Genomic DNA, 13,266 nt, shown 5'->3' on the forward strand with positions numbered 1-13,266 from the left:
AAAACCCTGAACCGCAACGCAGGCAATCTCCCTTCGACGTGTGAAAGATGCCTGGACTCTGGAGCGATTACTTCGGCGCACTTAAAAGCTTCATACGTCGGACTTATTCGCTCAGTGAACAAGGCTTCCGTACGGAAGCCGAAACGTCTTTTTTGCGCTTTTAATGAACCTTTGGTCGGTGACCACAAGTTTTTAACTGTGAATGAAGCTAGATAAGTAGAAGTTTCGAGCAAAATTATTTTTCCCTCTCTCTCACTCAAGTTCAAAGTTTTTCCGAAAATGTGGCTAATTGTCGTTCATAGGAACACCTAAACACGACCAACGTCGTCCTAGAACTGCAAACGTAGCGGCTTTAGAACGGCACGAACCATGAAGTCTGATATTGGAACGCAAGGAGAAAATAAGAAATGACACTCCAAGGTTGCCTGATGATGTTTTCTTAGGTTAGCCTAATAAATTTGATTCGTCCAGTCGTGACGTGACATTGCAGAGTTGCATTAATGAGGAAATAGAGGAAAAGGAGCGAAAAAAATCAGCGGTTTAGCACTTGCATGCAATAAGCAGTGGCATTAATTATGATACCCGATGTATCACTCATGTGGTGTACACAAAGGCTCTGCGTAAACCCCATTCCGTTTGTTCTATTTCAAAGGGAAGGGGGGGGGTTGTAGTTGACGTAGAAAACCTATTTAATACCACGAGTATGAACTTATGCTACAGTAAAGTATTTTTATATAGTGGCCAAGCTTTCGGTTAATGTAGGAGTGATGTTAGCCCAAAGAAATTTAACTTTTCCGAGGTTCACGAAATTAAATTTTAGCGCGATCAACGCGGATGTACTGTTTGAAGTAACAATATAACGAAGGTACCAGTAACCGTTCAGGCCTTTAAAATGTAAAAAGAAAATAGGTACAGATGAACGTGCTTTCAAGCTTGAGAAAGGTCTCAATAACATCATTTATATGCATCAGAATAGTTCACTTTGCAGACCAGATAAATGGAATTTGTGCTTTCGATGTCAGTGACCCAAATTAAAATCTCTATACATGCATCAGGGTTTCCTGGTGCGTCAAGCTGCCACCACAACCACAGAAAAAAAACGCACCTCAAAGAAATGAAAAAAGTGCATTTTTCCAAAAGCAGGAAAAGTGTTTCACAGTATTGATGTTTGTAAAGTACGTTCATGCAATTTTCCCTCAGGAAAAGTTACAGAACAGTTCACATAACTTTCATTGCTACACGCGTGTCTGTTGCTAAGTATATTGACCATAATTTTAATGTGTTTTTTCTTTCTCTCATCAATTGTCCAATACACAGATGCGCGCGCACCATAAGCACATTACGAAAGAGCAAAATGGAAATAAGAAAGGGAAAAGTAGGCATTATCAGCGGAAGAGTCAGTGGGCTTGCCGCAAAAATCAAACATTTTGGCGATAATTTTGGAATCATATGCATTTTAATGTGAACATATGCAAGTCAGCATGTGGATTTGCAAAAAAACGTTTTAATCGTGATTTGGAGTGCGAAAAGTGCTGCAGTTATTATGTTAAATAATTCACAGATTTTTTTTTACTATCAGAGAATGTTAGTATCAAACAAGCAGCAGCTACTGAGTGCACGGTCTAGACTAGTAGCGATAGGAGTTAGGTTCCGTACTTAGTGGCAGGACCTGCCTACCATTCTAGGGGTAAAAGTCGTAAGGTGTTGGTAAATACAGTCCGTTACTACCTTTTTACTAGCATTTTTGTTACGAGCGAAAGTGTAGCTGGACGGAATGATTAATGCAATGCCTAAACAAATTCCTACACTAGGGTCTCAAGACAAGTACAACGGTGAATCCAGAGGCCACGCAATTCGTCGGGGAACATACCGGCAACAAAATAACACTAATAAATTTATAGCATCATTGCACTCACAGTAAGCTAAAGGAAAAGTGACTGCAGAGTTGGACATTCCCCCAAGGCGCACAAGCAGCGCCCATTTTCGACCATCAATCCAGCAGTGATTCATCACACGCAGTTCAGACAAGTCGATGACAGGATAAGCGGTGCGTCACCCGTGTCCATCCTTACGCCTGTCTTCGAGGCACTCCCTCGAGGGCTATAGGCAGCGAAAACAAAAACAGCATTGCGCAACAAGTGTCATACGACTCGTTTCCCCTCTAAACAAGCGCCGAACAGCTGTTGTTTGTCAACGCGGAACGAAAATCGCTGTCCGAACGCTTAGATGATAAATAGCCCAATGTTAACGCAACTGCTATTCAAACGCGAAGTTTTCGTCTACACTGGCTGCTTCTGCACAAGCAGTTTCAAATTTTCTGGAAAAAAAAAAAAAGGAAATAATTAATTTGAAACACCCTTATGAAGTCAATCGGAGAAATCGGAATCGGATTCCCTGCTAGCTCTACGTTATAATGCGACGGCTAGCACACTATCCCACGTTATAAAAAATTAGCAGTAACAAAAGGAAATATGTGTTTTGCTTAAAAGGCTACTTTGGGAGTGTTTTGTTGTTAGGATAACTCGGCCTACGTGTGTCTGTCTTTTCTTCTTTTTCGTATCAACAAACAAAAAAGAAATGTGACGTCGGCGAAAGCAGCTGCTGCCGAAGCATAATTATCGTCCGCCCCCAAGTTACACGAACGCGTCGTCAGCAGCGCGTCAGCAGCAGCAGCTGTTCCCAGACGTCGAAGCTGGGTCAGACATCTGGCGTATTGGAAGGTAACAAACGACGAAAACTGAAATCGCTCACCTTATCCGGTGTTCCACGGTGTTTGTCGTTGCCCTGCCAGAACCTCCGGTCGTAGCCGCGGATGTAGCCAACCTGGCTACGCACGAAGTCGAAGCCGGGGTTCCACACCAGCGATCCGTAGCCGAATACCCAGATGCCAGACGACGATGCCATCTTGCGAGGAAACCGCGCGTCAAAACAAGCCGATTCTCTGCGAAGACTGGAGGCGAGTAATTTAGGGTAATCACAAGTTAAGGGATGACGATTCAAACTGGTGTTAAGGTATTCACAGAAGCGGCCGAAAAACGTTCAATTGTAGAAACCAGAGCAGACGACCGGCGGCCAGCCATCGAGAGCAGACGACACGGAGGCGAGAAGGGGAGCAAAAACCGGTGCGGGGGCGCTGCTGCACACGACGATGAGCCAATCAACGAGCTCTGACGGCCCCACGTGACCCGCCCGACCGCGGCCGCGGGCTGATGCAAGACGCCCGGCAACTTGCAGCGCGCTGAGCCGTTGGTTTCTTCTTTGAATGTCGGCGTGGAGGTGTAATTGAGGCTCTTGGCTTTACCTCTTTTTCTTTTTTGTGCATCCGTTGCTCGTGCCGTAGGCGCGGTTCTTTTCGCAGTGCGCGCGACTAGTAGATGCGGAAGAAGAAAAAGGTGCGTCGGCTTTTATCATCTGCTTACAGCCGACTTTGTTGTCTTGTTTTCTTTTCGTAGTCGGTGTTCGATTTTCTTTACGTTGCTGCGGGCGGATGAGTGAAGGTCAACGCAGTGCGCTGACGTCAGTAAGTCAACGTTCAGACGTGCCTTCTTCTTTGCGAAAATACAATGTGAAGACGTCACTTTGACATGTTCCGGTAGTCGATTAATGCACCGTGTCAAAACAAACGCTAGTTCAGATACTCGTTTCGCCACCTTTCTTGCAGAAATAGGCCTTGATCGCAGAATCTTTTCGGAGAACAACATCAGTGTGTGTTTGTTCGTATATAAACGTTTATTTATTTCATCAGAAGCACACGGTGACAAAATGTGCCCTAAAAAAAAACACTTGCGAAGTACTCCATGACTGTAGGTCTCCGTGTCGAAAAAAAAAATTACCCCCCCCCCCCCCGTCCAAAAACAAATTCTTTTCTTAACATCAGCTTTTTTAAAATTTTGACCAATTTTTGTTCTCCTCACTATCCCCGAAAATGGTCAAAAATATCGTGGCCCACTTTAAAGTAAACAACGAAAAATTAAAAAGAAACGACGATTATGCAGGAAGGAATATTGCTTTCATACTGAAAAATGGCGCCGTAAAATCCAACTGTATCTCGGCCCCTTCAGAAACTCAAAAACATCAAAAATTGCAAAGCGGTTACGATATTCCACGGTTTTTCGCTGGCCTTGTTCGCTCTTGTTTTAAGTGCAATGCACTTCTTAAGCGACCCTGAACCTGCGTCCACCGGCGATGTCCGCATAACATACCCACGTGGGGGATTGGCCAGGAATCTCCTCGTCTTCCTTGGCAACGGGGGGAGATGGGCGCGCGCTGCCTGGCCGCTGACATGGCACATACCCACGTGGGGGATTGGCCAAGAATCGGGCGTGAGAAGGGCTAATGCACCTGCTTAAAGGAGTACTGACACGAAATTTCAAAGCTGAGATCCGCTCTAGCAATCAAGTACAACGACAACACAAATAGGTGTCTGTGAATAAATGCATCTTTCTTTCTTTGTAGTTGTGTGTGTGTGTGTGATCTCTCTTTCGCCAACATTACCGAACCGCGCAAATTCAACTCGTGCATTCGCACTTTCACATTCTTCCCCTCGGAGAAATGCGGGGAATTTTTCGGTTGTGTTTCCGGAAAGAGGCCGTAAGATGAAAGTTCGCTACGTCTAAAATCCAATTACCCAATAATTAGTACCCTTTAGCGATTCAAGCGATCTGACGCAGAAGGAAAAGCTTGAATACAGTTATATATATTATGCCTTTTCGCATACCCTGAATTTGTTGCCCCAATAGATAATATAAGTGGAACAGATAGAGTCAACCCGAAACGCTCAATACTGTCCTTCAAAAGCAGTTGTCTAGCTGCCGAGAAGCGGCGACAGGCGATCAGATCAGATCAGATCAGATCAGATCAGATCAGATCAGATAAAACTTTCTTGTTGAGACGGGTGGGGACCGTTTTCAGGTCGACTTCAGTGTCCTTTCGGCGACGGCAGGATTCACATAGGGCGACAGGCAAAAAAAAAAAAAAAAAAAGTTCGATTGTTTGCGGGTTTTGGCACTGCACACATAGTTCCGTAGAGGAAGGTCGTGTTCCCAACCATCGGCGCCTGAAGCTCGACTAAATAAAGTTTTTTTCACTCACTCAATGCAGGGAGATATGGGCTGCGTCATTTGAAGTTCGAGAAGCGCAGAGTAAAATATGTTTTGAGAGGAGGTTGAGAGCAATGGATCAACGTAGGAGGGCAGCTAAGGTTTTTAGGTACCTATACTTGAAAAGCGTGGACACGCAGTGGCTAAGGAAGACTAGAAGGCTAACGATGAAATACGGAAAGAACACTGCAGAATCCGAGACAGCCAGATCGGCCAGAAACGGCCTAATCCAAGCAAAAAGGTACGCGGGGAGATTTACGCGGGCAAGTTTGTTTAGCAAGTTACTATTCTCGACACTGTCATAAGCTTTAGCTGCATCTAAGGTCACTAATGCCGACACCATGCTTCCTTTTTGTGCTAAGCGAATCCTCGCCTCCAAGTCGACATCAGCGTTCCAAATAGAACAGCCCGCCTAAAACTAATCCGAGCAGGACTAAGTACTTGCCTGTCCTGGATTAAAGAAGCTAGCCGTTTGAAAACTATTCGCTCTATTAATTTTATCATGTTGGAGGTCAGAGCAATCGGCCTTAAGTTGTCTAAACCGAAACCCTGACCCGGCTTTTTTTTTTTTAGAGCAAAATTACCTTAGACACTTTCAAGTTTTCCGGAATCCAACGAAACTTCAGGGATGAATTCAGCACAGACAACGTCTTCTTCTTTATTTTCTGCTTTTTTTATATTTACATAACCAGGTGAGGCCACGGGATATAGACCTTTGGGATTTCGGCAATTAATTTTTATGATCTTTTAGCTAACCGTGTGAGTGCGCTCAATTAGATAGACCTTTGTGATTTCTTGTACCGTTCTTGATTTTCTTTTAGTTCATCGCGTTAGGGCGCTGAATTTGCGGGCCTGTCCGATTTCGATACGTTATCTCCCGCTTTTTTTTCTTTTAGTTTTTTTCTCTCTTTTTTTGTAAGTATCCTGCGACTGACGAGTACTGCCATATTGGCTATCAAAAGTACAATAAGGTGACTTTTTATTTCGTTTGGTTATACTTTTATTGTTTTCCTTGCTTTTATATACGTTTGCACTATTATAATAATTAAGTTTCTTAACTCTGCCAATCAATTTTTTTTTTCTCTTGTAAAAGGTATTAATTAGACTTTCTACATTGTTGGTTCTCGGAAAAAAAATGCCTAAGTATGGAAAGACAGCAGTGTTGTCAGTGGAGCCTCCGTAACTAGCTCTTCGAAGTCACACTCACGAAGCCGTGGCCCAGTTGTTATTCGCAGACAAGGTGACGCCCAAATGTCATGGCACTCCCAGAACCTTGAACGAGCTGAGGACCTTCCTCCCTGAGTGAGAGCGGTTTCTGCCTGGCATAACGCCACCCTTCCACCTCACGAACGACTCTGTTTTTCGGCTAACTCATTTTTTTTCTGTTTTTTTTGTTTGTTTTTTGTGCTATCTGTGCATACTTCTCGCTGTTTTTCTCTCTTTCCGTTGCGTTACCACCGGCGTAAAGCCTCAAAAAAGTAACGACTATTTTTTCTTCAAACGAAACAGAAGAGTGTAATTAAAGCAACCTGTTACCCTCACAGAACTAACAATTTGTATGCACTGTCCATAATACAGCCGCTGAAGAAGTTAAGGTATTCAAAAACAAAAAACGACGCTTAAATTTAAAAAAAATGCACGCTCATTAACCCTGTGAATGTGGTTGGCAAGCAAAGCTGTAAACGGCACCCACAACAATTGGCCGAGCGACGTCGCTTGAATCCGCACATGCGGCTCTACAAAGAGTGAAACCAGAGACAAGTGAAACCACACCCTTTATTACTTCAGATATATTCTGTGCTTAGGTTAAATCGATGCATGACCCGTGAATGGTGTTTGGTTGAGTTATATTGGTGAAGCACATGAGTGGAAACTTTTTTATATAAAATTAAAGAAAGCTCCAATCCGGTGTTAAACGGCCGATATTACTTCTCCGTCTCTACCGCAGCCGACTGAGGCGACGAAATCGGCGGAACAGACGGAGGATGAGTGAGATGCCATGCTTTGGTGTGAGCTTCTTTTAATTTTTTTCGAACTCCTAGCGCATGCGCAAGGCGCGCACACGGCCGAAACACGTGCGGCGCACACCGGCGCGAGAGGTCGCGTGACGCTATCACGTGACATTCAGTGAGAACACAGGGGGTAAACCCCCAGATGTGCTTGGTGAGAGCACCGTATGTCACCTCCATCTCCGCATGTGCCCACAGCTCAATCGTTAAGACATCGGGCTCTCGCTCCGTTTCTCTATTTTGTTCCAGGTTCGATTCCTGGCGGTGCCAGTAACGTGTTTTATTTTTTTGCGGGAGTTTTCTGTTGACACCAATGGTCGCGACAGAACCGTTAGGGGGTAGAGGTAAAAAGCTTCGCTTTAAAATGTGGTTTCCGAAAGATTTAATATTGTTCAAGGATTTCGAGGATTGTTCTGGAATATGATAGTAATTACCATAGGAAAAGTGCAATGTAATACAATCCAATCTAGGTGAAGTACAACGCAATCCAACCAAAATGAACAACCACTGCTACGCAGCTGCCTCCGCGACATTCTCTGATGTCACAGATGAAGGAGGGACATGCTGCATAATAAATCATGCTAGCATAAGAGGAAGGAGTGTTTTGTCTTGCTTTTCTTATTTTCAACGGTTTCTACACTTTGGCCCCAGCCCAGACGATGTAATTTTTGCCAAATATAATACAGGCCACTTAAGCAGAGGCCCAGGAATTTATGAGAACACGAAACATGAGGCGCAATAGTGGTTTCTTCCTGACTGTAATTCCTCCAATAAGCATTAAATTACTGGCTTGAGCGCACAATTTCAACGAGCGGAATCGGTGCCATCTATTGTTTAAATTTGGTGGGCGTTTATCTGTCTCAACTGCTCATACGGAACGTGACAACTATCTAGCGGAACCTTTCTTTACTGTTGCCATTTTATTTTTTTAAATGCCGCTAGGGAAACCGCAGGCGACCGATTTTGTGCTTTTCTGGACGTGTCTTTTATTAAATCAACCATTCGTGTATTTTTAATAAAGAAACCCCTGCAAAATTCACTTATGTTTTTTCTGTCTTGCCCCAGGTAGGCGTAATATTTTGTTTTGGCTCAACATGTTGAGAAGTATCCGCGTAGATTTGGCTGTGGGAATATAGACTATTGTGCAGCATCTGTTGCACTTTGGCCGGGTGGCTGAATCGAGGGACGGACGGACGGACGGACGGACGGACGGACGGACGGACGGACGGACGGACGGACGGACATACATACAGACAGACAGACAGACAGACAGACAGACAGACAGACAGACAGGACACACCGTTATCATCCTCATCAGCCTATTTTATGTCTACGGCAGGATGAAGTCATCTCCGATTGACTGGCACCTACTTCTATCCTGTGATGTGCGAATCCAATCTTCAGCAGCAAATTTCCTCGCCTCACCCCTACAACGCGTTACCAGCCTTCCCTTACACCTAGCACCGTCTCTCAGTGGCCACTCCGTTACACTGGGGACAGCTGCACCAGCGGTGTTGGCTGACTGACGCTTATTTTGTTGTCTATCAGTAGCGACATTTCGTTTCGTCATTGCTATTCCCATTCCTTACTTTTTACCTCTCTGCTCTGGCTGCCCACTCCATTTTAAAAATAATTAGCAGTGGCTTAGCTCGGCTATGCCAGGAAATGCGCAGCGTGACCTAATTAAGGTTCAGCTGGTTATTCTTAGGTTTCCTGGTTGTCTAGGGTTAGCTGATGATCATGCTTAGTGCCGCTAAAACGATTTCTAATCCAATCCAGTCCAATCCAATCAAATCCAATCCAATCCAATCCAATTTAATCCAATCTAATCGAGTCCAATCCAGTTCAGTCCAGTCGCGGCGGCGGCGGCTCCGGCACGCCAGCTGTGCACCCTGTGATGTGACGTCACTGCTCGTCGCGCATGCACAGCACGGTGCTCCAGGAGCCACGCGAAACTGTTCAACCTCGGCCAGTGTAGCTCAAGCTACAAAAAAACACGTGCAAGCGGTGGCGGCAGTCACAGGGCTCGTCGAGGCGGCGAGCCGCGCTCTGACTTGACGTCTCCCTAGCAACGTCGGCAGCGGTGCGCCCGCAACGCCTCCGCGACTACGGGCTCATCCGCTCTCTGTTCTGTAACTCCGGTGACAGATCGACTGCAAAAATTTGTAAATCATTACCTCACTTCTGGGCTTTACGTTTTAAGTGCGAATGCACTTCTTAAGCGAGCCTGAATCGTCCGCCGCCGTAGTCCGCATAGCAACAGCTGCGGGTGCGCGCGCTCCTCGTCTTCCCTAGCAACGGGGGGAGATGGGCGCGCGCTGCCTGGCCGCTGACATGGCACATACCCACGTGGGGGATTGGCCAGGAATCGGGCGTGAGAAGGGCTAATGCACCCGCTTAAAGGAGTACTGACACGAAATTTCAAAGCTGAGATCCGCTCTAGCAACAAGCACAACGACAACACAAATAGGTGTCTGTGAATAAATGCATCTTTCTCTCTTTGTAGTTGTGTGTGTGTGTGTGTGTGTGTGTGTGTGTGTGTGTGTGTGTGTGTGTGTGTGTGTGTGTGTGTGTGTGTGTGTGTGTGTGTGTGTGATCTCTCTTTCGCGAACATTACCGAACAGCGCAAATTCAACTCGTGCATTCGCACTTTCACATTCTTCCCCTCGGGGAAATGCGGGGATTTTTTTTTTTTTTTTTTTTGCAGCGTGAGCTACACTGGCAGAGGTTGAGCAGTTTCGCGTGGCTCCTGGAGAGCCGCGCTGCGCATGCGCGAGTAACAGTGACGTCACACAGCGTATAGAACGTTGCTCGCTGCCCGGCGTCTCACACACCCCACGCGCCCAGCGTCTTCGCCGACCTCCATTCCGCACGTGGCGGCCCGGTCCACTTGATGATCATGCGAGGGGTGGCCGGGTGGTGTGGAACCGATGGCTCGTGCGTCGCAGCAACACCGGCGTGCGCCTGTGGACCCAGATTAGCTCTGGGGCGATCGGTGACGCTGCGCCGGAGCCGCTTGATAAATTACGTGTCACATAATGCGTATACCGTGCGTGTGTCATTGAAGCAGCAGTAAGCATAATAATCAGGCTAATCCTAGAAACCAGGAAAGCTAAGAATAACCAGCTGAACCTTAGCTCACGGTACGTATATCCTGGCATGGCTGAGCTAAGCCACTGCTAATTTTTTATTGTAATTTGTGCGTGGATATTGTTAACTTATACACATCACCAGTACGACGTGCTAGTGTCCTCCTTTTCTCGTCCTTGTGAGGTGCTTCGCACAGTTCTCTTTAACTTAACAAAGTTGGAGTAGAGTAGACCTTGAACTTCGAGCTTTGCTTCGTTGTAAGTCTGGCATGTAGCCCCGTACGTGCGCAATGGTCGCTTGGATGCGTATAAGGCTATGTTCAGACTACCGACGCAAAAGCCATATCGTGATCTATGGGCGTAAAAAAAAAAAAAACGATGCGTCACGCAGTTCGGTTGGCTAAGGCGTGAAATGAAGTCATTCTTGGAAGTTATTAGGACGTTGATGATGATTTTGGGTTTAATGGCGCAAGGCCGACAAAGGCAAAGAGCGCCATGACAATGATGAAAGAGATGAGAAAGATTTGTAAAGGAGGCACTAGTTTAAAAACTTTACTCAGGGGGTTGGTGTATAGGGCCATAATTAAAGCATAGTGAGTATACTAAGATAAATGGTGTATAGGGTCGTATTAAAACAGTGAGTGCAAGCACCTAAGGTGTAAAGTCTCAGGTTCCACCACTGTTTTAAAGCACATAATGAACACATGTGAGGTTATGGTCTATATGATATGTATTTTAAAAAGTCTACATCTGCTAGGTAACTAAAAACTTTTTTGTATGGGTACATTGGATGGTCTGATAAAAATAATGAAGGGTGCAAGGGAATGTTATATGTGTAAACTTCATTAAAATGACGTTTCCTTTCAATGATGCACATGTCACACTCAATAAGCATATGAAGGACAGAAAGCTGACCCCCACATCGATGGCACTGTGGCTTGTTTGCGTCTGTTAAAAGGTATGAGTGTGTGATGTGTGTGTGGCCAATTCCAAGTCTGCATAAGGCCCCTTCTATTGATCTAGCATGTTTCTCAGAGGAAGTTATTAGGACATTTGCGGCAACCGTCTGAACCCGGCCTAAGAAATTTTTCACAGTGCTGCACCTGGGATTCCGGTCGGTATAAAGCTTTAGCTTGTACGCGGTATTTATGCTTTCTAGAGCAGCGCTCGGACTGCAGGCCTCAGGTATCGACAATGCTGATTGGGGCAGCAAGTCAAGTAAGTATTTCTCATCACGGCTTAAATAAAAAAAGTACGGGAGGTGGGGAAGGAGGGCGCAAATAAAGAAGAACGCCACAGTAATTTAAAAGACCAAGATTCTGGCTTCGAAATTTTTCCAGAAATCATTTAACCAAAGCGTGAATCCAATGCGAACGAGTCTTGTTGGTTTGTAATAAAAGAAGCAATTACACGAGCTGAACCTTCTCTTATTTAGTGGCACGAGAAGCATGTACTATATAGTCACCCTGGAACGTTTCTAAGAAAATGCGTAGAATGACCCATGCGATCACGTGACTTTTATAGTCGTTAGGCATGGCCTAAGCACCGCGTACTTTCCCGGAGCTCGCATATATCGCCGGGTTATAAGGAGACCGGTATGAGGAAGCTCAATGAACAATGCATTTGCAAGGTATAGAAACAAATACACGGCGCAAATCATGCCTGCTGAAGTAGACGCACGAATAGATCATTGCAGAAATTCCATAGGTCACGTTTTTGCTACCATGCATGTCCACACGCTGCTTTTGTTTGCGAAGGTACGTCCGAACGCATCGGGTACACTATTCGACAAAAACGTGCACAGATAAATACTTCGCATTCTTTCCTCTTTGAGGGTATGCCGCTATTTAGTGACCGAACATGAACTTTGCATTCCGCGCGCTCACCAAGATTTGCGCGAATCACGACGTTCCGGCACAACGCCAGTTGTTGCCTACCGGCTTTTGTCATTATTGGTGTCACGCGTACGGTCCAATGGAAGCCGCTCGTGCCTCAAAACGCGTTATAGCAGTCGAACAACGCGGAACTGACCGTCGTTCGAAACAAACAGACAAGAGAAGCAAGCCGAAGCCAGTAGCCGAAGTCGTAATGGACAACCGTGCCGGCGATAACGAGAATGCCGATGGACCTCCGCGCTGGCTTGCGAGGAGTCGGTCAGTGCCCCTCGACGCCACGCGGCACACTATAACCACGCCGAAAAGACAATGGGACACGGTGCGCGGCCCTGCGTCGTGTGCTGCTCATATCGCGCGCGTACGTAGCAGACGATACGCGTAGCAGGCGACGACGTGCTTTCAGCGAGGCGGGGCGGACGGCGTTGAAGGGTGAAGAGGCCACGCCGTGGACGATTCTGTGATACGCACGAGCTAAGTTTCATTTCCTCGTTTCCTGGCCGGGCGAGGTGCGACTACGTGTATATGTGCCGCGTGCAATGCCTGAGCACGCCCTGTGCGGCCAGTTTGGGCGGGAAGTTATGAAGATGCTTATCGTCTGCGACGAGGAAGATGGCAGACGACGCGGGCACGTCGCCATTGCAGGCGACGTGGCGGTCCGCGCAGCTCAATGCGCGCACGCGTATGGATGCATGCTTAAATCGATTATCCCGAATGGCTCGATGGTTCGACCGGGTTCGAGCCTTTCGGCGTGGCGGACATTGTTTCTTTTCTTTCTAGCAGTTCCGCGTTCGGCACGGTGTATACTTCAATGGCGATACTGGCCCCGACGACGGCTTCCTGATACCATGGTTGCGAGACTTCGAGTGAAAGAGGGTGGCTGGACGCTGAACTCCGTCGATATTGCCCGCGTATTGTTCGAATAGCGTAAAAGTACTCGTTAAAAGAAAATAAAAACGGCGTGTGCGCTTTGTTGTCGATTTTCCATAGCAAGCTGGCTACATCCAGCGATCTTGACAGAGTATAATTTTCCGGGACAGATAGAAAAATGATTCCAAGGAGCCGCGCTACGGTGTACTTCAAGCGCGCAGCAAATGGCATGTCTTGCGTTCACAGGACAAGTAGCGGAAGTAAGTACGTTTTGTATGTCTTTGACATGTATTTAAGGGCGTCTCAA

General features: G+C 46.3%; 2 protein-coding genes across 4 annotated transcripts in view; both read right to left on the reverse strand.

The window, feature by feature from the left end:
* The window catches only part of LOC144142756 (glutathione-specific gamma-glutamylcyclotransferase 1), a 35,190-nt gene extending 31,949 nt beyond the window's left edge, over nt 1-3,241 (reverse strand). Inside the window, exon 1 of one of the 2 annotated variants that reach the window (XM_077674454.1) lies at nt 2,752-3,241. In XM_077674454.1, the coding sequence (XP_077530580.1) occupies nt 2,752-2,904 (153 nt within the window). In that variant the 5' untranslated portion in view covers nt 2,905-3,241. The remainder of the gene's footprint in view (nt 1-2,751) is intronic. The other variant, XM_077674453.1, reaches the window with a different exon arrangement.
* Nucleotides 1-13,266, reverse strand: part of LOC144141578 (uncharacterized) — a 229,365-nt gene that overhangs the window by 88,097 nt on the left and 128,002 nt on the right. The window lies entirely within an intron of this gene.

This window comes from Haemaphysalis longicornis, unplaced genomic scaffold (genome assembly GCF_048455015.1).
Source record: "Haemaphysalis longicornis isolate Haplotype H1 unplaced genomic scaffold, Haemaphysalis longicornis Haplotype H1 scaffold_6, whole genome shotgun sequence".
Taxonomy (NCBI): Eukaryota; Metazoa; Arthropoda; class Arachnida; order Ixodida; family Ixodidae; genus Haemaphysalis; species Haemaphysalis longicornis.